The 26,432-nt window shown below is 38.5% G+C and overlaps 1 protein-coding gene across 1 annotated transcript in view; it reads left to right on the top strand.

Moving 5' to 3' along the window:
- Positions 1-26,432, top strand: part of chrna8 (cholinergic receptor, nicotinic, alpha 8) — a 39,838-nt gene that overhangs the window by 4,288 nt on the left and 9,118 nt on the right. Inside the window, exons 2-4 of the mRNA XM_053325066.1 lie at positions 6,073-6,212; positions 14,015-14,059; positions 20,221-20,330. Of these exons, the coding sequence (XP_053181041.1) occupies positions 6,073-6,212; positions 14,015-14,059; positions 20,221-20,330 (295 nt within the window). The remainder of the gene's footprint in view (positions 1-6,072; positions 6,213-14,014; positions 14,060-20,220; positions 20,331-26,432) is intronic.

The following is a 26,432-nucleotide window of genomic DNA, read 5'->3' as shown; positions in this document are numbered from 1 at the left end:
ATTAACTCATTTTCATTGTGTTCTTTTAGATGGTTACAGTGACTAAGGTCTATTGTGTATTCAGTGTATTTTATTTACTGTGCATTTCTTTTTTTTTGTCGTGCTATTCATTTTGACCACTGCCTGTAAACTAAACTGCCTCTCAGGGACATTAAAGATTGACTCGGCTATACTCCAGTCAGTCTTTGCTCTACTGTCCTCTAACGTCCCACTTACTGTGAATTTAATATTGCTGCGAGCAACAAGCTGTTAGAGGTTTCCTTTTGGCCCTTCGAAGCTCCAATATGGTGTACACTAAGATGGGAAAAGCCCAAATTAGAACAAGAGCAAACAAGGAGTTCACATTTTATAGTGTAGAGTTTTCTACAGCCAATCTGTACTGTACTCACATCATTTCCTACACATATCCTGCTGGAAAGGTATGGATGTGACCTGTAACATATTTATGAGTTTAGATTTTGTATGGTGTGTGTATGCAGTGGTCCTCCAAAAAAATAGTTATGTACTCTAATTCAAAGTTGCTTGATTGTCATTGTTTGTACAATCAGTTGACAATTCTGTCCATTGCCTGTCTATGTCTAACTATTCTGCTAGAATATACAGTATATATAAAATACTGCATCAACTTAAAATCACATTCAAGGTATGTCATGTTTTTTAAGTGACAAAATCTTATAAGGTTAAAATAAGTAGCATCAATAGCTGTTTTGATACTGTGCATGCTGTTGCAGAAGAGAGGTTTATAAAGCATATAAATAAATATGAATGAATATGAATGAATAGATAACTGGAGGTATAGAGAGATGGACATATAAGTAAAATATTCTTTATATAAATGGAGAAAAGGCTCAGCCTCAAAGCTTCTCTCAGGGAGCAGAGCCAGAAAAGTGCTGTTCCAAGACTGTTTAGAGGGATAAGAACAGATACTGTAGAATTGACAGCTCATCTCTTGTTCAGCATCACTTTGCTGCTCCGGTGTGCTTGGCTAACAGTGTGACCCGTCACATTAAAGGAGGTCACAAGGGTTTTGAGGAAGACCAGATTACTGTCTCATTATGTTGTAAAGCCCTGAGGGCATCTACTGCAGCGTGGAGAATGTAAACAGGAAAAAAAGCACTCTGCCTGCAGTCCTCTTCTCCTTTTTTCACACCTTCTATTCCTTGAGCCTCTCTACATGTGTCCAGTTGCAAGTCTGTGTGCATCTCCGACTTTAGCAGCAGTTAATAGTTCAATCAAGTAAAAAAAAAAAAACTACACAGTTGCATTAATTCACATTTTAATTTTAAATGACATAGATGCTTTGACTATTGTTTCTACAGATAATCACATTCTCTTAATATTCATCTTTCCCTCGGGGTCTACCTCTGACATACAGTATGTCTGCCCCAGTTTTCCATGACCCAATCATAGTTTATCCTCCCTTGCAATTCCAGATTGACACCATCAAATTCAATCTCTTCATACTAAGAAAAACTGTTGTTTTTTTTAAATTTTCAGATCAACCCTACATTCACTGACCATTACATGACCCACAACCTGAATAGATACACTAAATATGGACAGAGCCCTGAAGGCATTTATCAGTTTCAAACTGCTACTGTATATCTCTCTTATTGCATTAATGACCTCTCATATTTCCATTTCAGAGCCCACCAGAGGCTTCATTCGATCCCAGATTGTTAAAGCTCAGTTGTATTGTACAGAAATAAAACAAGGTTTATTTTATTGCTGGGATGCTAGACACAGACAATTCAGTTTATGAGTCATTCAACCTTGAAAGTAAAATAGAATCAGTCAACTCGGTAGAGTGGGCTGATTCAAAGGTCTGGACTCAGGCAAAAATCATCACAGATGAATTAAACTCATTTGTACGCAAAAGCCTGAACAAATTACTGCTGACTACGTGAAGAATTCCCTAATTTCTAGAAAATCTACTGTTTCCTGGGTAATAATAAAGTAGGTCTTTGCAGTTAGTGCTCATACAGGGGAAGGGAAACTGGGGCCAACTGACATCTGTTTTATGCTCTTGTTGATTTCTATAAATCATTGTACTTTGGTAAATGGTAGCTGGACTGTATTTATATTGCATCTTTCCAGTCTTCCAAACCACTGAAAGCACTTTTACACTACAAGCACCATTCACCCATTGACAAACACATTCTTACACTGATGACACATCAGGAGCAATTAGTGGTTCAGTGTCTTGACAACCCACTCTATGTCCAGCCTTTGAGAATAACATCAAGATTAATAGACAGATTGTGTATGTGGCATGTTAAGGTACTGGGTTGGTTCACAGCTCATTCATGATAAGGTATTTTTATTGTAAAATAGTACTTTTTTATGTTTTTTGCTTTCTTTAATAAAGACAGGCTTGATTTTGCAAATTTTTTTAGCCAAAGAAGATGAATATTGATTTATTAGACATTGATGTTTCTATACAGAACTAATACAAATACCAGTATTTTGGATTGAAGCAGCCTTTAGCCAGTATTTTTTTAGTTAGTTAGTAATAAAAGTAAAAGAAGAGCAGTGTTTCTCAGCTCTCTCTGGTTGAAAGTATGAAGTCTGTTTCCCCTCTGCTGGGTGTGGTCAGAAGTATTGCACCTGTAAACACACCCAACAGTGATGTCACAGTACAATGACTCACCCTGGAGTACATCTCTGCATCTCTACAACAAGGTGATAAGTTAATGAAGTGGAGATCGAAAAAAACAACCCTAACTGTTAAACCCCCCCCCCCCCCCCCAAAAAAAAAAAAAACCCATCATTTTCAGGGAGTGTTAAGTAACATTAAAATGTGACTACTGTCATCAGATAAGACATATTAAATAGATATATTTCATCAGTGTCCACAAGTAATGGCTGTCCAGTTTCTTCATTTTAATAAAAGGTCTACCAGCACAATATATGAGCAGAGACTGTCCTATAAATTCAAAGCAAGGCTGTAAATACAAACGTGGAGCACACACTTAAAAACAGGCAAACAGAGAGTAGTGAGTAAAACCGATTACATAACTCATGCACTACTGACATAAAGCATCACATATGGGACACTGTCAGGATAAACACGCAATTTTCAGACCAAAGCCCGGTTTAATAACACAGACACACAGACACATTGCCTGAGGATTGAAAGGAATAAGTCACTACAACTAACCAACAACAGGCTGTACAGTTTATACTCTTTCTACTGCAGTCTACATGTTCCTAGTTCAGTCTGTCCAATGAGCTTTTATCAGATATTTGACTCTCTCCCAAGAGCAGGAAGTACAAATTATGTATCTCAACTGCAATATATATAACTTTGCCACTGATCTTTACACTAGATGTGTTCCAGGGGGATTTATTGTTAAGCTCAACTCTGTTCAGTCTGTTTTGGCTCAGTTCACTTCACCCCATTGACTCGCAACCCTTTTTCTGGCTGCCACTCTCACCCATTATGCAGATTCGCTGTCACGCCAAGATTGAGGGGTGCCCTGTCTGACACTCGCCAACACGTTCACACACACACACACATAGAACAAGCTGTCTTTTTGTTTATTTTCACCTCATTAGCTAATTAGTCATCAATTCAGTCATTGTGGGTACCCTCACGTCTTGACTGTCACTCTGTAATTGCTGAGATATGTTGAGACAACATCTAATTTGGACAAGGGTCACTGGGGAGATGCAGGCTGAGACCTTTTCAGTTCTGGATGAGATGAGACACTGAAGGATGATGGGTAGGGTGTTGATGTATATCGAAGTTTTGCAAATGTTGTGCTGGTGGCAACTTTTAAGTGAGAAAAGAAGCTGCTCCTTCTACAAATTCTGGGATGAGAAGTAACTTAAACTTCACATGTATTTGAATTTTAACTTTAAACTGACATTAGACATTAGGCTCAAAGCTGCACTCATCAAACAATTAGATTAAATGGTGATGCGGTATGTGAAAAGAAGATCTTCAGCTCTATGGAGCATTTTGGCATCATTTAGCTCATTGTTTTGGTTTTACAGTCCACAACTTTACTGTCTTGGTTCACAAACACATCAGCCTCATTTCTAGCAACAGACATCTGCTTTTAAGACTTATCTGCAAAGTATCAGCCCTATCCGCACAGCTCCAAACCACAGACTACCTTGTTGCCATAGTTAGCATTTAGAACATTTATCTGCTAAAGAGCCAGATGTTTCCCTCAAGAGTTGCTGGAAACATGTGTCATGTGTCAGATACACACGCAAAATTTAAAGTAGGCTACGGGGCAGAATTATGATTCAAGTTGTATTTGTTTCGGATATGTTTTTTCTATCTAATTTACAACATAGAATATTAAGGGCAGATAATAACAAAGGGAAGAAACTGGATCAGCCCCTCTCAACTGAGTCACTTTCTTAGTGTCTTTATTAATGTCAATCAACCATAAAGACAATGTTACATTGTTTCACTATTAAAACATTTTGATGCTGCTGTTTTGCATATTGTAATTTATTTTTTATTTAATATATGTTACATCTGAGTGTGATTTGTTTGGAATGGTATTTGTTTTGGATCGTTCAAAAAAAATCTAAATTACAACATTTAATATAAATAAATTGTTAAATGTAGTTGTAATAGTGTCTGATGTTTTACATTAGTATTGTTATAATAAACATAATGTAAAATAATGGTAATCTGGAAGTCAAGTCTCTCATAATTCCACTGAATAACTTGCATGATATATATGCACACAAACCAATCTAAGGTGGAAAAAAAGTTAAATTTGGCTTAATTATGAAAGCCAGAATTAAAGTTTGATGAAGAGCCGTTTGAGAGCCAAAAGAGTCGGGTCTTCTTGCTGAACTGAGCCAAATGATCTGGCTCACTCAAAAGAGAACAGAACAGAATTCCCATCACTAGGAAACAGAGGTGAGGGGGGCGGGGATATTGGACTTATATTCACCAGGTGGCCACACAACTCTACAATAAAAGTTAATATTGTTCGTTGCCTGCTGGATATTATGACATGGTAACTTATTTTTGCTAATATGTTTGCAACAACTGCTTCCTGTGGTGATTGTAGTTGTTGTAGGCACTACTAGTGCTGCTGCCCCCAGATGACAAAAAAGAAGATAAAACCGATACTACTTTAAAATGTAAAGTATTGCAAATGTGTTAATTTCCATATTCAACAACAACGTAACAAAATTTACAAATGCATTTGGGCGATTTATATGTACATTTTCAAAGCTACAAAAAGTGCTTGTTTTGTAGACTTGGGGCTGTGAAATGATAAAATACAGTACCGACATATTTCAGGATTATGATGATGTGAACTAAATTCCACATTATTATAAATTATGACATTTATTGTTCCCTCAGGCCTGCTATCTGTTAGAAGCACTGGTGAAATAGAAACAATGCAAGGCAGTGTCGTGCCAAAGAGAAGCTACAGAACCTTCCTGACTGACTGACTGGCTGCGCTGTGATATTCATCCCTGTTAGAAATGGATGCCTTGTTTCAGTGTAAACTTCTTGATGAGGTCTAATGAATACGGGAGAGACTAAAAGAGAACACAATCAACACAATTAAACTTCACTGAGTTAATAAAGTTCTCATTACGTTCAACCTATCCTGGTTTAATCAGGATTTTCTTGACGAATTTTGCGCTGCGTGAACAACGTTGGAAATAATTGCAATGGTGTAGATTAAATTAAATACATTAAGATGTGTGGGAGAATATTTCAAGTACATTTTATTGAACTACTGAGTTGATTGATTCTTAAGATGTAAACAGCAAACTGAAATGTGTCAGCTTCTCCCTTTGGTGTCCTCTCACCAGACTTAACTGCTAAATTTGTCTTTTTTTGCCATTTCGCTCTCCCACTTTCTTTCCTCCTATTGCTTACATTTTTCTCTTTCTCAACTGCTACCCATCTACTGTTCCCCCTCTCTCTTTTTATCCCTGTAATCCCATTATTGTCTGTCACTCTTACTTATTTCTCTTCTGCTCTCTTTACACCAAAAACAACCTTTCTTTTCCTTCCTCTTAATCCACCATTCCTGACCTCTCATTTCCTCCTTCACTCCCTCCATCTTTTCCCTCCTCCAGGTTGTCATGGCGGTATGTACCAGAGGAAGCTGTACCGCGAACTGATGGCCAACTACAATCGGTTGGAGAGACCCGTCCAAAACGACTCAGCGGCCATTGTGGTGGATCTGGGCCTCACGCTACTACAGATCATTGATGTGGTGAGTGTGTGCGCCTTCGTGTGTTTTTGTGTGTGTGTGTGTGTGTGTGTGCTTTGGCAAGTAAGAGCAAATATATGCAAATAAAAAAGGAGAAGATGTTTATGGAGTTTGGAAATCAACAAAGAGAGCAGGCCAGAGAAAGTAAAGTCTGAGAAAACATTTTGAGAAAGTTTCTGCATATGAAGTGTTTTTCAGGATTTTTTTGGTCTTGTTTATGCTTAAGGTATTCCATGTGACTTATCTACAGTGATTGCGATGCATGCTAATCCACATGCCTCGTGGTTGTTGCACTTCATCTTCCTCTGAACTTAAAACTGTTATTCCTCCAGTGGCAGCACCCAGCCAAGTGAGAATATTCAGTCTTTTGAAAAACCCAAGTTCTTTGTTTCTCCCCTCGATCCTTTTTTCGTTGTGTGGCGCTGCAGGCCCTCAGTCCCTCTTTTCATTGGACAAGAAAATTCAATCTCAGTGTTGAGATATGCCCTCACAGTTTTTGACCTCGTTTTTCTCCTCAGTTTCTCTCAACTCTCCCTGCCTCTTTGACCTTTTTTCCATTTTGATCACATCTGTTGTGTCTTTCATCCATTCTTTAAAGGAATAGTTTGACATTTTAGGGAACATTGACACTACCAATGTGTCTGTCTGTTACATATGAAGCCACAGGCAGGAGACAGTTAGCTTAGCATAAAGACTTAAGAGGACTCTAGGAAGTTATTGCTCTCAGACAAGAAATAATCCTGCACATAATCCTTGTAAAATCCCACTAAAGCATCAGTTTTACACTTTGGTTTATACAAACATTAATTAGTGAGCTTTGCTGGTGTTGGAAGACGGATTTCGGTAATGTTGGGCAGAGCTAAGCCAGCTGTTTCCAGTTTTTATGCTAAGCTAAGCTATAGGCTACAAACATCTTTTCATCTAACTCTGAAAGAAAGTGACGACATTTCCTAAAAAGTCAAACAATTTCTTGAAACCCTTTCTGAACACTTTCCCATGCCATATATAGTACCACACAATGTTTGCTCCCCATGGTCAACATCTGAAGTGGTTTCTTAAGACAAACACTACATGACAAAAACAATAGTACTTTTCCAAGTGTCCTAGATTTTAGACCCCACAAAAACACAGATACAACCAACACACTCAGAAAACTAATTTAGCCCAATGTGTTTTTTTTTTTTATTGTTTCTTCACTCTATCTCATGTCAAACCCGTTGCTCTTGCACTGACACTTTTGTGGTTTGTGGGTAGATTATCTGTCAAATCTCATTTTATGTTTTGGCTCTCCAGTTTTAGCCTAGCACTTTGTTGTATGTCTTCTCCTGTTCCCCAGCTTATGCACCTATCCTCTCACAGCCCCACATATAAACTCTTGCCTGTTAGCCCCAGCCCCATAGCCGATGCACTCATCCAAAAAACCCAAGCCGACACCAAGTCACATCCCTGAGCCAGCCCTGTCACAAGATGTGTACGTCTCCTCATGATGACTCCATGCTGGTAAAAGCCGTATGGTGGGCTGTAATATAGGATTCCCGTTCTATTATTAAAATGGTCAAGTCTTCTACAGTGCATATGAAACAACATGTTAATGTATTCTCAGATCTTAGCAAACAACAGACTGGAGATACTGAGTCATAAGGTGAGGTTGACTCCAGAGAGAACATATTATGTGAGAAGAATGTTTAGTGCTTTTTCTGAAAGGTGGTTTAAATTAATATTAGTTGTTGTTGAAAAGAAACAGCATATGTGTCATTCATAAACCAATATCGCCGTCCTTGTGAAGTGCCCAACTGAACTTAATTGGAAAGCAACATCATGCATTAGCTGCAGAGCTTTGCTGCATTGACCCTCTGTCTACTTTTTTCTAAAAACGACAAAAACACCAAAAGAAAATCATGTTGAATGCATGTTAAGTATGTCTGATTATATATATATTAGTTTGCTACTCATGTATTGTTCACTACATTGTTTGCTGACCCAATCCATAATGAATAAGCTGGCAAGACTATATAAATTAATGCTTACTGGGCAGTCGTAAATAATGTAGAGGTGTTTGTGTGTCTGTGTGTGTGTGTAATGTGGCCTTTGATTTCTCCATCTGCTGCTGGGTAACTCTATGCAGGGAAGTGGGGCAGGTTGATGCCCACAAAGTGGGTTCATCACCATAAATAATGACAGATACACTGGCAGGCATGCTCAGGACTGGTCACTATCCAGCATGAAAAAGCTCACCGTGAGCCTTATGTAGCCTACAAAGAAACTAAGATTTAGTGGTGGAATGTAACTTTAAGATACTTGATGCTACGCCACCACAAGTCAGAGAGAAATATCACAGCTTTTACTCAGTACATTTGACAGCTTTAAATGCTAGTTAGAGATGTTTCATTGAATGCTTATGATGAGTTTCTAAAATATGATACACTGTTATAGATTCAACTGCCTGACAGTATATGAAATACTGTAGTTGATAGTTCATTAGCTCCACCGTTTGGCTCCATCCTAACCCTAACCCTAACCCTAATACTACTTACAGACTAATGTTAGGCAAAGGAGATGCCATTTGTTTATTTTGGGGATATTTTGCTTTGGCTTCTACTTGCAACGGACTATTTTTATATGGCAGTATTGCTAGTTTTACCAACAGCATCTCCCTTTGGCTTTATGGAGCTCTATAGTGAGTATGTCTACAACTTTAATGTTTTGGTTCACTCTCACCCCATCATAGTATCGTTTTACAGGGGAAGAGCTTGAAAAACCCACCGTTAGACTTACGTTACCTGCTAAGTACCAAATGGAATAAGCAAACATTATGACTAGCTGGTGAATGCGGTGAAATATTAAGCAGCTAAAGAGCCAGAAATTTCCCTCAGAACTATGATAGAGATAAAAACAGAGCTTAAGGAGAGTAAATATTGGACTTCCATTTGTCAGTTGGACAGATGGACAATATTTTAGTTTTGATTGATTTGATTGATCATTGATCAAAGTTGAAATCTTTAACATATTATTGATTAAGACTATTGATATAATATAGGACTTGAATAGTATTCACTTCTTCCTGCTCCTTTTTGGACATGAAATATGTATTTATGCTCTAGTGTGTATTCTTGTCTTACTTCTATTTATTAACATTTTCAAAATAAAGAATCTAAAAAAATAAAATCCACTGCCAAGGTTACATGTAGTGCATTCAGAAGGAAATGAAATAAACAGTCAAAACCAATAAACCAAAACAAACAAAGCTATGCATCAAGAGATGTTGGCATGTTGCTCATTAGTCACTGAACTCTTGTCTTGCCAAGTCTTCCTGATTGAGAAACACAAGGTCAGAAACATTCCTCTTAACAAATACAACAACACAGTTGGAAATTCTTTTCCTTGTGTTCACATTTGATTCTATCATCCCTGAGAGGCTAGCTACATGTAGGGAGACACTTTTCTTTGTGCTCTTGCCAAAGCAGGCAGGATTGCTGTTTCTGCACGCGCTCTGCTAGAGTGTTGCAACTGAAATTCAAACACGTGTTGAACCGTTAAAACGCGAGGGGCATCCTGCTCTTCCTTCATATCGCTATGCCCTGTAGAAACCAATTCAAATTGAAGTTTAAGCCAAGCGCAGGATCAACACACACAACAGAGGATTGTGAGATATGATTCATGATTTCCTGATTCTTTGTCTCTACTGTTTGTTGATTCAGTAGCTTTAAAACACTGATCCGCTGATATGTATTGAAAGAAATGAAGTAGGAAGCTATTTGATTGTTCTCTACTGAAGATGAAACCGAAGAAATTTCACAAATTAAAAGCCATTTCTGGAGCAATACACACAAAGATTTACAGTGAACCATCAGTTCATATATGAAAACATGTTTTTGTCCTTGGCCATATAATGTCAGATGACTTGCAATAAAATACAGTTAAGGAGCTTTCACTGAGTGCAAGTGTACGCCAATCCCTTGCTAGTCTGTCTAAAACCAATCAGAAAAGATTTATGAGGAGATTAGAGTGTTTATAGTGGGTGTGACAAGGCTGATACTGCCCATTGCGGCTAAGCAAAATCCCTCAAAACACCACAAAAGAGAGGTCAGGCAAAAAACAGAGTAGAAAAACAGCAACATCGAACAGAAGCCAAATCCCCGCGATTGTGCGCTCGATCGGACGCGCTCACGCCAAAAAGGGACAGAAAAATGTTGCTTTGTGAGGCACACAATGGGAGGCTGTTCCATTTCAGCAGCGGAGAAAGGAGGCTGTTTGAAAGAGGGACAGATCTGAAAAGACAGGTAGAGATAAGATTGGAGCGTGGAGGGAGGTAGGGAGGAGGTGAGGAGGCGGAGGATGAGAGAGGAGAGGCGATTGTGTGGGAATCGATTTTCACTGCACAGAATGTCAGAGCAGTGAGTTTGGTGTGGTTGTCATTGATTACACAGAGTTTCAACACCTACGTACATCTTTATAAAAATGATGATGGAAACTAGAAGAAAAGAGAGTGAGATTTAGAGGCTAACACAATTTTACAGGTCACGAAACTTCTATTTTTCATTGTTTGCTGATAAGTTGGACTGATTTAAGACTTAGAGCGGCCCTTAAAGACCGTGTAAAGTGAATTCAGACATTTTCTTCTAAACACATTCAATAAGTCATAAATGTATTTCTAAAAAAGGTGTAAAAAGCAATTCAACCATTTAGATTTAAATTGTGGAACTAGGCTTCACAAACTGTGTTTCAATATTTCTGTGTTCAGGATTTAGTGGGCGGGTCTGAAAATCACTGCTGCGATTAGCATAAACCCGCCCCTGCTGCTGTAGAGGTATACATACATTCAGCGCACACTACTACTACTACAGTTTACAGTTAGCCAGTTAGCTGAATTAGCCGCCGAGCTAGCAGCTGAGTTAGCTGTCAAACGTAGCTTCCATGCTTCGGGTAGGGCTGGTAACTTTGATTGACAGGTGACACTTGGTAGGGGGCGGGGTTTCAGTGAACTCGGCGGGCACTCCCACAGCGTTTGGAAGCAGAGACAGAGGCCTAATTTCATATATTTGGGCGATTTTTTTAATCATTCAAATTTGGCAGGGTGGTTAACAACACACTTTTCTGTGGTATGTCAAACTCAGAACACATATTTATTCTTACTTTACACAGACTTTAAAAGTTATTTTGTTATTATTACTTCACTCGGATGTTTGACTTTCAATGTGCAGTATGATGTATCTGTTTTCACATACACCTGCAGAAAGGGAAATGTTTCACTTTGCACACCTAAAATCTGAGTTTAAGTGTACGAGTGTGATTTGTGAGATCACAACTAGTTTGGAGCTGATTATGGTCCAGTAGTCATATTATCTTCTGTAACAATGTGAAATTTTAACATTTTTTTATGCAGTGTCAACCTAATAAAATAAAAATAATGAAATATGTTTGAACATTCATAGATTGTGAATTTTTCAATGAGGGGGAAGTAGTAGATGGAGTTTTATAATTAGAATTTCTTTTTGGGGGGGAGAAAAACCATATCAGCCACAAATGATCATTCAAAGCATAATATTTTCTTTCAGTATGCTGTAAAACATGCCTGGAGGGGTTTTTAAGTCCAAAGCTACAAACATGAAGGAAAAGTTAACTAAATCAAGTTCAGCCCTTTTTTAGGTTTCACTACATCTGTGAACTCATTTTCAAACTGTGTTCCTTAGCTAGTAATTCAAAGATCAATGTTTATTTCAATAACTATTAAAAATGTAAAAGTAAAGACTAATACTGACGCTAGTACAATAAAGTAAATCAATACTATCAGAAATTAAGACAGATACAACAACTGATTTGACCACGGGAACCAGATAAGAAACACACCTGCGGGCATTAATTGCATACATTTGTCGATCCCTTTTGCATCAATTATTCAAAAGGCCTCTCAGTATAAAGCAATACAATTCAACAGCTTCACAAATTACAGCCTCCAAAAGGTCCATAAAGTCTTATCAACACCTCCACCAGCAGTTCTAACAAAAACTGAACAGAAGGTGGGATTTATTGAAAGGCTGTTGTAGTATAGAGCTACATTTAGTGGGTGTGTACTGTGTAACAAACTGACAGCTGAGGGGATGAGTGCTGTTGATAGCTTCCAGTCCACGCTCATGTTGCCTTTATTTCTAACTAAGAATAAGAATCAATCCTCTAAGTGTGGGTTTGAAAACTGAGGTGATTGGATACAAAAAATAACATGATCAACAGACTAGATAATCACTGTGTTTAGGTGTGATATAGAGCCTCAAAATTATTTTAGATGGAGCTCAAGAAAGACTTATGCCCTTTAATCTAATGTCGTATAATCTAATCATCTCTTCATGACCTTTAAAAGGACCGCACAGGTAGTTTCAAATGTTTTATAGCGAGCTACAAATTGTTCCTACTTAACAGTGCAGCACATCATTTCTCAAAGGCCTCATTTTAATTTGGCTCCTCGCCGAAGAGCAATGAAACCCATCATTTAAACACCTTGTGCATAGTTCAGGTCAACTCTAAGGACACCTCATTTTTTCACGGTTCCCCTCTGAAATAATGTCCCGGAGAGAGAAACGAGCAGGATGAAATAAGCAAGAACAGTATGAAACAGAGTGATAAGAAAAAAAAAACACACACAGTAGATTAGGTCTGGTGTGATGAGAAATAGAAAGAAATAAAGTGAGCAAATTGATTTCATGACTCGTTTTTTTTTTTACCGCAGTAACATTAAAGGAGAAGTTTTGAAATGGTCGAACTGTGAAGTGTTATTCCAGTTTCGGTTATGGGTAGAAGATAAGATGATAAGTCATTTTGGTGATTCTATAACAAAAAAAAAACAAAGAAAGAAAAGAAAAGAAAAAAATGGATAATCCACGAAGAAATGTGGAGAGTAGCTGCGGCTGTGACCCAATATCACTGTCAAGCAGTTTGCACATTTTGTCAGGGGTAGAGGAGAGGTACTGTAGCACATCAGGCACACAGTGTACCGGTGTGTAACACAAGGAGCAAACTTGTCGCTGTCATGTAGGATTCTGCAAAACACAATATAAAGAATCTCCCATTACCTCTCCCACCTTCTTCCTTTTTCTTCTTTCCTGTGCTTATTTTTCTGACCTCCTTCCTTTCTTTCCCTCTCCTCTTCGCTCTCTCTTGAATTACCTCACTCTCTGTCTACCTCTCTTGTATTTCTCTGTCATTTTGATTTCTCTCACTCTCATCTTTTTATTTTTATCTATGCTTACCTTTTTCCTCTCTCTCTCTCTCTCTCTCCCTCTCTCTCTCTGTCTCTCACTTCTGTGCTTTTCATGACGTTGATAGAAATCAGTGTAAAGTCATCACTTTGGAGAAGGGAACTATCCTTTCTGCTCAGTGTCACTGTCTCAACGGTGTGCAAATTCCTATACGCCTTACGTATTTGTCGGTTTCTTCTTTTTTTTTTCCTTTTTTGTTTTAAGTGTTGTTTAAAATTGCTAAACATGAGTTGTGTTATATTACATTACGTTCAGAGAAACGCAGCGGAGGGAAACAAAGCTGAAGTGCCGTCATTGTCATTCAGTGAGCATGCCAGCTCTGATTCATCTGGGCTGCAGTTTGACTTCATTGCTGATCTGCCTCATAATCTCACCTCCTGTTTACCACACATGCAGTAGTTATTTATTTTTATTTTCTCTCTCCCTGCAGATTATTTTCATTCTCTATGTGTCTAAAACAACGTCAAATTGCAGCTGATTATGTTCTCTCTGTCTCTCTCTCTCTCTCTCTCTCTCTCTCTCTCTCTCTATCTCTCTCCTCTTGTTCCCCTCCAGGATGAAAAGAACCAAGTGTTGATCACAAACGCCTGGCTGCAGCTGGTACGTCTCCTCTCCAAACACTTTTGGTGTGATCACAGCGTAATAATTGTCATTTAGTATATTTTTGGAAGGTGCATGTGTGTATTGTTTGTGTCCTGTGGGCTCTGCTATTCGCATTTCCTCTTTCAAAAAAAAAAAGGTGTTTGTGTCTGACTGCTTTGAAGCCACAGAGCCAGGTGCTGCAACCGATAACCTTTTGTTTTGCAACACTGACTTCAAAAATTCATATTTACACATCTTCAGAGCCTCATGTGACAAATTATTAAATACAAGCCTGATGTTTAAGTCGGACAGTAATGTCAAAATATTCATATCACACTCATATGCCAAAAGAGGCAGTAACGTCAGGTTACATTATATCACAGGACGATGAGGATATAAATATCTTATTATGCCAGCGAATCATGTTCAAGATATTCTTTCAAGGCTCATGACTGGTTACTTTGTTTTGCTTTATTAGACTTTATAGTTTACATCTACACTACAAAGAAAAGTTAGATTTTAGTGCCAGTTCACCATATGCTACCACCTCCTTAGCTACAGCACACATAGCTAACAACACAAACACACTAAATTCTTAATTTTTGCAAAATAATCCTCAATTTCAGACACAGGTAGACAAAAACAGACTTTTCTATAGGACAGCTGTCTCTGATAGATTTGATCAATTGAATGTAGACTTTAACAGACCAAATAAAGAGCAGGCTACAACATTTTGGCAACGTCTTTAGGCAGTGGGGAAATACACAGTGGCAGCACTGTCATGAACATAATCTTTCACCCTACAAACTAACAAACTAGTTAGCTTGAAATATTGTATGGCCTTTAAAGTTACACAAAGTTACTGCTGAAAAAGAATGGTGAATCTGCTAAGAAACAGGAAGCACCAAACCCATTCTACCAATGATCAAATTTAGCATCCATTCCTCATCAGCCACAGCATGGACACACAAACTCTAGCTTTGTTATATGTCATGTTATTAGCAGGAAAAAACATTTATAATCAATGATGATTATGATTTCAGGTTTTTAACTGAAACTTAAACCACAATGACAGTGCAGGTGTTCTTATCAAGTCGGCCTCTCCCAACTTCAGTTCTATGAGTGATGCTGAAGTGAATAAGAAATGATTCATGATTCTCTCCAATATAGGAAAGGTATCTTATTTTTTTTCTTTTAAATATGTTACTCTTTAGCTGAATTCCTCCTCTCGAGCTATATTGCTACATATCTATCTAGGCCACCTAAATACTCTGCAACCTCTTTGCTGCGTATAATCTGGACTGACTTTGACTATGTCGTCATTGTTGGTGGTTTTAAAATTCATGTTGACAACCCCCAGGACAGTGGAACTAAAGAACTGTGCTGTGGTCTTGATAACTATGGACTGACTCAGCATGTGACAGAGCCCAGAGGCTCGAAGGTTGCCGTGACTGATGCTTCTCTCTCTCTCTGATCATTCCTGTGTTTTCTTTGAGAGCACTATCTCAGAGCACACAAATGTCCAAACAGAGGTAATCACAAAACAGTTATCACTGAAAACACGAGTGAAATATTTATTCAGGCTTTCTCTTCCACAACCATCCTCTTTTGGGTCTCAGTCAATGAGCTTGTAGATCATTTCAAATCTAAAATTACAAATGTCACTGATGCCATTGCTCCAATTAAGGTGAAAATTGTCTCTTGTAGTAAAAGATCTCCATGGAGAAATGCCACGCCGGTCAGAATAGAAAGAAGAGAGAATGCTGAATGCAGGTATAGTGAAAAACAAATCACCAGGTTATTATAACATCTATAAAGAGAGATTTTGCATTTTTTATTTAGAACTAAGAAATGTAAGACAGTCCTTCTTCTCTGACCTCATAGCCAAAAACAAATTATAATGCACATGCCTTGTTTGGGACTGTTGACAGGCTAACAAACCCTCTGGTGTCAGTAGCCTCTGAACTTCTATCCACCAGTGCCTGCAATGAATTTGCCTTCTTCATCACTGACAACATTCTGAAAATTAGACAAGCAATCAGTGTCTCCATACCAGGTACAGGAAATATGTAGTCTTTGTGTCTTCTTAAATTCAATTGAAATATCTAGACACATTTGTATCCAATCAATTATAAAAACTTAACAACATATGAAATCTTCCTTCTGCTGCCTTGATGTTTTGCCAGCTGCCTTTTCAAAAATGATTCTAATTGCATGCTCTTCTCTCTGGGGTCTTCCCATGGGCTCAGAAAACTGACGTCATCAAGCCACTCTTAAAAAAGGACAAACTAGACACTTTACTAATTACCAACTATAAGCCCATACCAAACATCCCATTTTAAGTAAAATCTCTGAAAAAGTTTTTTCTCCTCCTGAACAACTTCCTGGTATTAAACAACTGTTTTGGTGTCTTCAAGTCAGGATTTCAACCAGACCACAGCACTGAGACTGCTCTTGTTAAAGTCTTCAATGGTATCCACTTAAACATAGAGAGTGGCAGAATTCATTTTTTAAGGAATCCTACTTTAAGGACAGGGACTACTTTGTGTCTATAGGTGATTACACAACAAAGCAGACACAAATTAGATGTGGAATTCCCCAAGGCTCTATTCTAGGGCCTTTTCTGTTAATGATATAATATCTACATGGCCCAGATTATGGTCTAATACAAGCACTGAACATATGCATTTAACCATTCAGTGTTTGGATGTGTCAGAATTGTCTTCAGTTAAACAAAGATAAAACTGAGTCAAGGAAGAATGATTGAATATCAGTGCTCGGTATCAGAGCAGTAATGTTAAAAACCACAAACCAAGCCAGAAATGTGGGTGTAGTCATGGACTCAGACTTGAATTTTAACAGTCACATGAAAACAATAAAGAATCGATTTAGAATTAAAGACTTATATAAAAACTTGTCCATGCATTCATTTTCTTTCAACTTGACTACTGTAACAGTGTCACTACAGGTCTATGTAAAAAAAAGAGATCATCTGACAGTTGTTCTTGAATCAGATTGCTGCTGCTCAAGTCCTCACTAATAATTCTGATAATTCTAATTTTACACTTTTTTTTACACTGACTTCCTGTGTGTCAAAGAATTGATTTCAAAATATTATCATTGGTTCATAAAGCACTGAATGGTTTAGGGCCAAAACACATATCTAATCTTCTGCTACATTATGAAGCATCCATACCTCTCAGGTCATATGTGACAGGTCTGCTTTCTGTCCCCTGAATCAAAACTAAACATGGAGAAGCAGCATTTTCTATCCCCCGCATGTCTGGAACAAACTCCCAGAAAACTGCAGGTCTGCTGCAACTCACAGTTCTTTTAAATGAAGACTGAATACTTCTCTTATTCTAGTTAGTATATTTTTATTTTCTATTCTCCTAACTCTTTAATATATATATTTTAAATTGTATTTAAATGTCCTTTTATAGAGTGTTTGTTTTGAACTTTTTTAATGCTTGTAATGTTTTATGTAAAGCACTTTGAATCACCTTGCTGAAATGTGCTATACAAATAAACTTGGCCTTGCCTTACTATGCTAATTAGCCAGATGTGCTAACAATCACAGCTTACCTCAGAGCAGAGAAACACACGGTTTAATCCATTCCTTAAACTTTGGTACTTGCAGTTTTGGCACCACACTCTTCAGCATGTGGTGCTGCTGTGCATAGTTGCAGTTGCTAATCATGAACAAGGGTTTAGGAAATGAAACATTTTTACATCCCTAACATGATCCAATGATTTGCCTCTGTTTGTCTTGTACTGCCATAGAAACTGAGCTATTTATGCACATCTATCCCATTATGGAAAGTTGAAAATAAATTGGTAGTACAAGAAACATGCATTACAATGCTCAGTGGCTTGAGGATAATGTCACATCAGGCCAGTCAGGTATGAGTACCGCAGCCTCATTATCACAGCAACCCTAGTCAGAATCGCCCATTAAGGATGTCACAGCCTACACGCAGTCAGGTTGAGTAGTTGCTGACTGGTTTACAGGTTATGAATCAATCAATTATTCAGGAAGCCACCTCTTTAATATTGGCATCCACTTTGGTGTAATGGCTTAAGGGGGCTTTGCACATGCAGCAGATTTCGAAGGAGACCCGAGAAGTACATTAACAAGCTCACAGACAGCCAGTCAGACAGAGAAGGGAAAGGTTCACCTCCACTGCATCATAGAGGATTTTAGGATTAAAGATTTATCAGGCATTGAATGTCCCACATCGAGTGAATAGGATTTTATGTGGTTTTTAACTGTGAGAAGTGTAATGAGCTTAAGTTTTCTAAGAACTGGGAGCTACTTTAGTGTTCTACCCTATAGCAAACTCTTATGGCTGGTGGCACCAAAAAAATAAAAAATGTCACCCGAGTTTTGAAAAATGTGTATCAGATTGTGCCTGAACTCAATACAGCAGATGTGAATAGAGTTACTTTTGAGGTGCACATAGCATTGAAAAATATGAAAAATTCAACAGCTGTGCATCTTTTCCAAAACTACATCCCTGTTAATCTTGATAATCCAGCAACAGCTTTCACTGGAACTACTTTCTACCAAAAAAGATAGTCCTTAAAAAAACTTGAGACCAGAAGAAATCCCAAACTTTAGCACTCTAAAGTATATTTCAGAATCAACATTAATAGCTTTCTAGACATTATGACATTAAACATTTTTGCTTGACTAGTCTAGCTGTTGCTTACTTACTTAGAGAATTAATTCCATGCTTTTTGGATAAGAACCTAGTTGTCTCAAATTAGTGATGCTTTCTTAAATTTCTGTTACATAACTGCAAACCTATTCTTAGACAGCTGTTACCTTATTTAGCCCAGTGTCCTCCTCATCTGTTCCTGACACACTACAAACTTACTGAGCTGGGATTTGTACACTTGGCTGTTAGTTGTTCTTCCCCAGCCAACGAATATGAAAAGAAGGCTCTCTATCACTGAAACGCCAAGGCCCACAGATGACAAGTGTAGTGATTAAGCCATTAGCTGCGTGAGTGGAGACATATGTCAGCAGGCCCACTTCAGATGGATGAGGTCTCTTCTCTGAAGAGAACACGATTTCAGATTGATGGTAAATTCATTTGTATGGACGGAGAGCGCTGATAGATTTGCATGTGCACGGAAACATGCGCATACATTAACAGCCCCGTGAGCACAAAAACACATATTACACACTAGAACTTACAGCTCTGTCTGCACACACACACACATGAAAACACACACAAACACGTAAATACATGCACAAACAGATGTGCTCGGTGTACTGTAGTCACATTAGGAATGGGACTGTGTTTGCTCCATAGGGAATCTGCCCTATGGCTACAACATCTGAGTGCTTGCTTCTATATATGTGATTTCTATACATATACAAGACACACACATACAGTAAATCAAAGAAGTTATCGTTCTTACAAGCCCAGACACTCACTCATCATTCTACATATCAGACATTATTATGCTACTTATTGTAGGTCATGAAAAGAGGCACTGAGGCAACACACAGTCACTCTTTGGGCTTTAAATGCTTTGATGCTGGGTTCAGTTTGCCCCTCGCTGAATATGGGCTGAGGCTCAAATGGCAGTGTGGGTCATTGCCAACAACTGTTAGGTTGGCAAGGTTTCACTTTGAGGCTTCATTATCAGAGCAGGAGGCAAACTAAGAGCCAACAGATGTAGGGATAGGAGCCTGTGGAAAGGGCGCATTGTTGATTTGTGATTGTTTGAGGTGGATCATCAAGAGTAGCTCTGATGCATTTTGCCCTGTTTGTTATGTGTGCCAGAAAATATTTCACTCTTTAGGAGAGTTGCTGTGACACACAGATGACTTACAGCTATGCAGTGTGTGTGTGTGTGGCATTGTCCCAACACTGTTTAAGCTGTGGAACACGTCTTGCTGTCAAAGCCGTGAATGTCGCTAATGTGCCGTCTTGCCAAAGATGCTAACAAAAACAACAAATTGGCTCACTTGGCTCAGGTACAAACAAACAGACAAACAAAACAGACTACAGAGGAGAAATTAAAATTTGGTATTCATCTCTAGTTGTAGTTGTTTCTCACCTGTTCTACCATGTGCTTGCTGAACTTTTATTATCTTGTTTTCATTGCCTGCTTCTTATATCTTCTCCTGTTTGATACCTCTCTCACTATATGTTTTTTTCCAGTATTGGACAGATATTTACCTTTCATGGAACCCAGACAACTACCCTGGGGTTCAAAACTTGCGCTTTCCTTCCAACCTGGTATGGGTCCCAGATATCCTCCTCTACAACAGGTATTCTCACAGCCTTCTGCTCTATTCTGTCACCTTGTCTTGTCTCATTTTGTCTTGTTTCGTATCCTTTCCTCTCACAGTTTATACTGCAGTTTATACTGTATTCCAGTTATGGCTTTCTCTTAAATCTACTTTTATACATCCAGTCTAGCTACATTTACAGATCTCTAAATACCATATGAGACATTACACATCCTTGCATCTTTAGCTGAAGAATTGATGATCTTTGCTATGAGGGTCCTCTGGCAAATAACCTACTGAGGAACAGGAGGGGAAAAAAGCTTTTTACTCAGCTTCCAGTGAAATGAAATGATGAGGTGATTATAAAAGGTTAACTTAACAGTGAAAGTAAAGCGAACAAAATCGAAATATTGACCTACATGGAATTGAATTTTACTCTTGCAGTATAAGACTAAGCATTTCTAGCAAATGTTTAAACACTGAGATGTGGTGAAAAGGTCTCTGCTGTTTGAGGGAGCTTTCAAATAATCGATGCAGCAATAAGAATGTTGTTGAGAGAGATAAAGAGGGATGAACAAAAAAGAAAAAAAAATCATAACTCAACAAAACCTACAGTATAATGTAGTGCATGGAGTTGATATTAGGGTGATAGGGGTATATGCAGCTACTGTGGCAAACAGCATTAATGTGATAAAATTAGCAGAGAATATCAGATTGTAACAGCGGTGTTGTGCACCTGCATGAATATGATTGGACATTATTAGTCAGCTGTTATCTGCACTGGTAAACGAGCCAATGATTGTGACGCATAGCCAATCAGCTTCTATGTTCCTCCTGAACCAAAGTTAGGCTTCACTGGTATGACTTCTTCTATCTTACGAACAAGTTCACAGAGAAAATGATCACAAATATTTTATAATGTCACATCAGTACTTGGTTCTCAGGAATTAAGTGTCATTTTTTCATTATCATATTTGGGGGGATTCCACTGTTTAATCTCTTCTCCACAGGCCTCAAGAGCTCCTCTAATTGTTCTGACAGGGCCATTTATTATTTCCCAATTCTGAATTTAAAAGTCATCCACATAGGGAAGTTTTACTCTCATGAATATGAACGTATGAATGTATGAATATATCATTATTAAAATGACCATTCTGGAACCTCACTGTTGCTGGTAATTATCAGTGGCTACTGGCTAGCAGCGTGATCAGCCCCGTGGTTAATCAACTAGTGTTCTCATTTCACCTAATTCTGCATACTCTCTGTTTTGTTCTTTGCTGTTCTATCCTGCTCTCCTCTCTTCTCCTCGTCTATTTATACCAATTTATTGTCAGTAATACATGGACAAATACTCTCCATTGCCGGGGCTCTGTTTACTCAATAACACAGCGGATAGCAAGAATTCCCCAGATGAAATTTCACCCTTGGTTACAGCCTCGTTAATGAGATAATTGAGTAGATTCCCTCTGGGAGGACATAAACCATAACTCCCAGGGGACTTTGCATCTGTTGCCTGCAATTGGCAATAAGACTCTGCCTGCTGAAAAGCGTCAAGTTACTGAAAATGTCAACAGATAAGCTTTTGTGAAAAACTAATAATAAATCAAGCATGTATTAGAAGAGTGGACATAATCTACAGTGTATTAAATGCATGTAAAATGTATGCTTTAATTTATATGCAATATTATTTATATTCTTTTGTCCTCTATTTTAGACATCAAATGGTTTCATTTTGTTAAAGTTAGAGCTGGTTCACTCTCAACCTGTAAAGGTCTCAGTGGAAATATTATTCTGGCTGAGCTCATTTTTATTCATACCTTGGTCAAAGAAGGAGACTTTTATATTGGTTTCTTTGATTCATAGGTCAGTCAAACAGATCCTTTTTTCCATTCGCCCTACTCGGCCATCATCTCTGCTTTCTACTTGGTTTGGACGGAGATGAGGCTTTTTTTCCTGTTCTGCCACTGCTTGGTAGACGTAAGATTGCAAACACAGAAAGCCATTAGGTTGCTAGGTTTTCCTGAGATTGATATTCAGAATGTGATCTGGACCTACTCACTGTCTGAACTCTTCAAAGACCTGCCATTGACTGGATGATTTTCCACAGTCCTTTGTGTTTCAACCTTTTGTTTAAATTAAAAGAACACGTGTGACGTCAGTTTTGTCCCTAAACACAAGCCGCTTTTAGACAGCTTGTTTATTCCAGACAGCAGCCTAACAACACATGACATCAAAAACGTTTACCATCTTGCTAAACAGCTGTGACATATAGGGAAAAAAAGGCTGAAAGGCTATTGAAGAACTGCAACTACGGAACACTAGGTCCTCCCTAAGTCAAGTAGGAGGGGAAGACTGTCAAAAAAGAGAAGTGGAAGGGTGTGAGTGATGCCAATGTAGCATGACAACCTGCGACAACTTGCATATGAGTTCGAAAAAATGTGCTTACCTTGCGAAAATATTTGCTGTATCTGTCTTGCCGTTCCTTTGGCTCTGGAGGATTGCATTATTGGTTTCCAGGCCTGCAATATAAAATTAGATTCAGATAATGCAGTAACAGAAAAACTAAATCAGATGCCGTACGGTCAGGGAATTCCAATGTTATTCTATGCAGTTATAGTACCATACAAGCATAAATCATATTAATCAGGAAGAGAGTACCAAAGTGGTGTTTGTCTGGTGCTTCTATTTATCTAACTGAAACAGCTTTTTTTATACAGCGTCTGACTATAAAAAGCAGCGGGGGAGAAAGGTTATGAGATTGTTGACCATTATTAATCTGTCAAGCACCAAGAGAGGGTATTTAACAAGGTAATATTTGTTTTTAATGCATCAGTCCTCCTCAGTGTCCTGTTTCAAACACTATCTCTCACACACACACATAAATACACCCAAAAAGATCACACTTGTAGTGGCAGAAAGACAACACGATATAAGGCAGAATTGAAATTGATTGATGGTACGGGCTTGTCAGCCCTACCTTCAAGGTGATTGAGGATTCTTTTATGGGAGATTTCAAGCTTTGCCCGAGTTGCGTGTTTGTGAAGGAGAAAGGGGGGGGGGGGGTTTCACTATCTAACAGGGATGATACAGAACATTAAGCAGCTTACGGTGGGGATCAGAGATCACTAACGATAACGACAATATAGTCCTGACACAGACCCAGATTGAAAGTGACATTCCTTATGCATGCAGTATAAATCATGAGTGAGTGAAATAATTTATTTCTATTTATATGAAGCAAGAAAGCAAGCAGGAAAAGTGATTAAATCTATGAGATAAGAGGAACTTTTACCGATCCCAACCAGGACATTAGATCAGAATCAAGATCCCTGCAGGGACAAATAAAGTATAGGAAATACAAACATTGTATATAAAGTTAAAAAGTAAACTGTAAAGGAATATTACAACTATTTACAAGCTAACAACAGGATTTGGGAAACTTTTCAGTCACCTTGTGAAAGAGAAACACTGACATCAGGCAGTATTTTGATTTAACCATAATGAATACCAGGAAAACCTCTCAGAGATTGTTGGAGCTTGTGTTTTCTGGGGCAACAGCAGGTTGGCAAAATTGGCCCCAGGCTCAGGGTTGGACTAGACCAAGAGAGACTAAATATGTCAGAATGCTTCAAAGGAAGTCTTCGTCAGATTGTCGAACAATATCTGAAAACCCTCTCCTTCAAAACCTTTCCGACATTGACTTTCCAACAAGCATCAACAGCTGAAAACTCAGCACTTCCATGAATACCTCAACACTTCAGACCCTTTATCTTCATTTCTTTTCATTCCACAGCTACTTCCATTGATTTTTGTGTGAACAACTGAGTGAAACACCATGGATGTCTCTAAGGGGAGATTGTCTAAACGGCGCAATATTCTCCCTAATTCCCTAACCTGCTTTCAAAAGTGATTATTTGAACTGATGAAACACATTTGACTTCAGACGTAGTTCCACAACAACTCTTGTTTGTTTCAAGTGTACCCTGGCCTTACAAGCAAGCTTTTCTTGGACTAGGATAAGTCTGGACCCTGCCTGGAGACAGGCCTGGCATAGTAGCTTGTAGGCATTCCCACCACCCACAAGGTTAGGTATAGGGATCTGGTGCTTTGTCAGTTATGCAGTAAATGAAGGTAGGAGTCCTTGTGTGCTAACCTCTCACTGTGAGAACTGACTCTAAGGATGCAGAATGTCACTTCTCTCTGTGGGGAAGAAGCTGCAGGTAGTGCAGGGGATAGACAAATACCAAAGCCTCTGGCTGAGAGATACTATGTTGGACTTTTCTCTGGAGATCGAGAGGGTCGACTATGTGATTGTTTATGCCTGTGCAGTGTGCAGTAGATACAAGTTTCAAGCTTTTTGGAGTCTTTGGGTGTGGTCCTGGAGAGGGCTTGCTTGGGGACTCAGGAGACCTGCTAGATACCTTCAAAAACTGGGATTCGGAGCAACAGCCTGCTTGATCTGAACAAAGTTGGAGTTTTGTCATAGGACTTTTGTGATAGGCATGCTATATCCATGACAGACACACTGTTTGAGGATAAGGGGGTTTGTACCTGGTACCACAACCCCTTTGGATCAGTGATCAAGTCATTTCATTTGTAGACCAAGTATTGTATGTATCAGTCGGGTTCTTCAGTCCACAGCAGAGTCGTCATGCAACCTGTGCTTCATGTAAGTTAGTCACAACTGTTTGGACATTAATGGTTGTGCAGCCTGACTGTTGGAAAATTTAAACAATAGGCAGATGTATGTTCTGTATATCGGCACAGCAACCAACCTTAAACCCATTTCAGATGAATAATACAGGAACCATTTGTTCTGTCCCAGGCATGACTCTAAATATTTCACCATCTGATACAGACACTCAGGATGCTAGAAACCAAAGGGGAGAGATTTTTTTTTATTTCTTTGTGTTTCTTATGTAAATAATGAAAGCCATCATTTCTGTTGAGCTGCTTTCTTGACATGTACAGGGAGTTTGGCTAGTTGTGAATCTAGACTGTATAACAATGCCTTCCCTGTCCTTAGCAGCATATCTTGATGAAGAGGTTTTAAGACATATACGGTAACAGCGTTTATAGGAACGAAATGTGAATGCGAGTGGTGCCATTTCATTAAACTTGAAGACACTGAAGCAGTAAATTCTGCACTGTATGAGAGGAAAGGTCATTTGCCTTAGTCCTCTTGGGTTTTTGGATTTCGGTAGCAGCACACTTAAACAAAAGTATTAATTTTAAAGCGAATTATTTGCCCCTCTTATTTCTGATATTCCTTTTACTTTCTCTTTGTCCTCCTACAGTTAACATTTATATATACATAGCGTCTTTTTTTCCCTTTTAATGTAACAGATGACACCAAAGAAAAGAAGGGTTAAAATGTCAAAGAATTCCATTGCAGGCATAAGAACTCCATTGGGACTCAACACCTTTATAATGCCCTTATCTTTTCCACATGGCTTACGACCTTTTAGATACATGTTCTACTTAATCAGTGATCTGATTAAGCTAATGCATTTAGTGATATCCTATGATGCTGCATGCTCCCTATACATTGTTTAACCACGGCATAATCAATCTCCACATCTTAATAAGGCTCACCAAACAGTTTTGAAGAATCAGTTACTTATCCAGGCATTTTCTTAACCTTAGTTAAACAGATTAATTAACTGTATATCCATCCCATTCTGCATTAGTGTTTTGATTGATGGGTTGAAGAATGGGAGACTGAAACCATGTAATTTCAAAAGCTAATGCTTCCCAGGTAATGTATGTTAGATAGATCTAGTCCAAATACCGTTAAGAGGCTAAATGCTAATTTAGCTAATTTATTCTAGGCAATGGATACGAGCTGTTCTGAAATACTGTCACAGCTTCTTTGTTTTTCCCCCTCTGCTAAGTGAAGAGAGTGATTAGATTTAGATTATTGATATTGCGCCTATAAACCTGCAATGGGTAAAGCATTGTCCTGTTATATGTCTCCTGGGCTCCGTCCCAGTGCACTTTGCTGGAAATTTATGTTGTACCTGTTCAACAGAAAGCCTTCAAGAAGAGTTTAGGCATACACGTCGCTCCCTCCCCCTGTCTATAGCCTTATACTATAGGTGTAGAAATGTACTAATGGACAATGATAGATGATGGTTTGAG

The sequence above is a fragment of the Scomber japonicus genome, chromosome 2 (genome assembly GCF_027409825.1).
Source record: "Scomber japonicus isolate fScoJap1 chromosome 2, fScoJap1.pri, whole genome shotgun sequence".
NCBI lineage: Eukaryota > Metazoa > Chordata > Actinopteri > Scombriformes > Scombridae > Scomber > Scomber japonicus.
The sequence above is the reverse complement of the archived record's forward strand: the minus strand, read 5'-3'. Positions and strand labels throughout refer to the sequence as shown.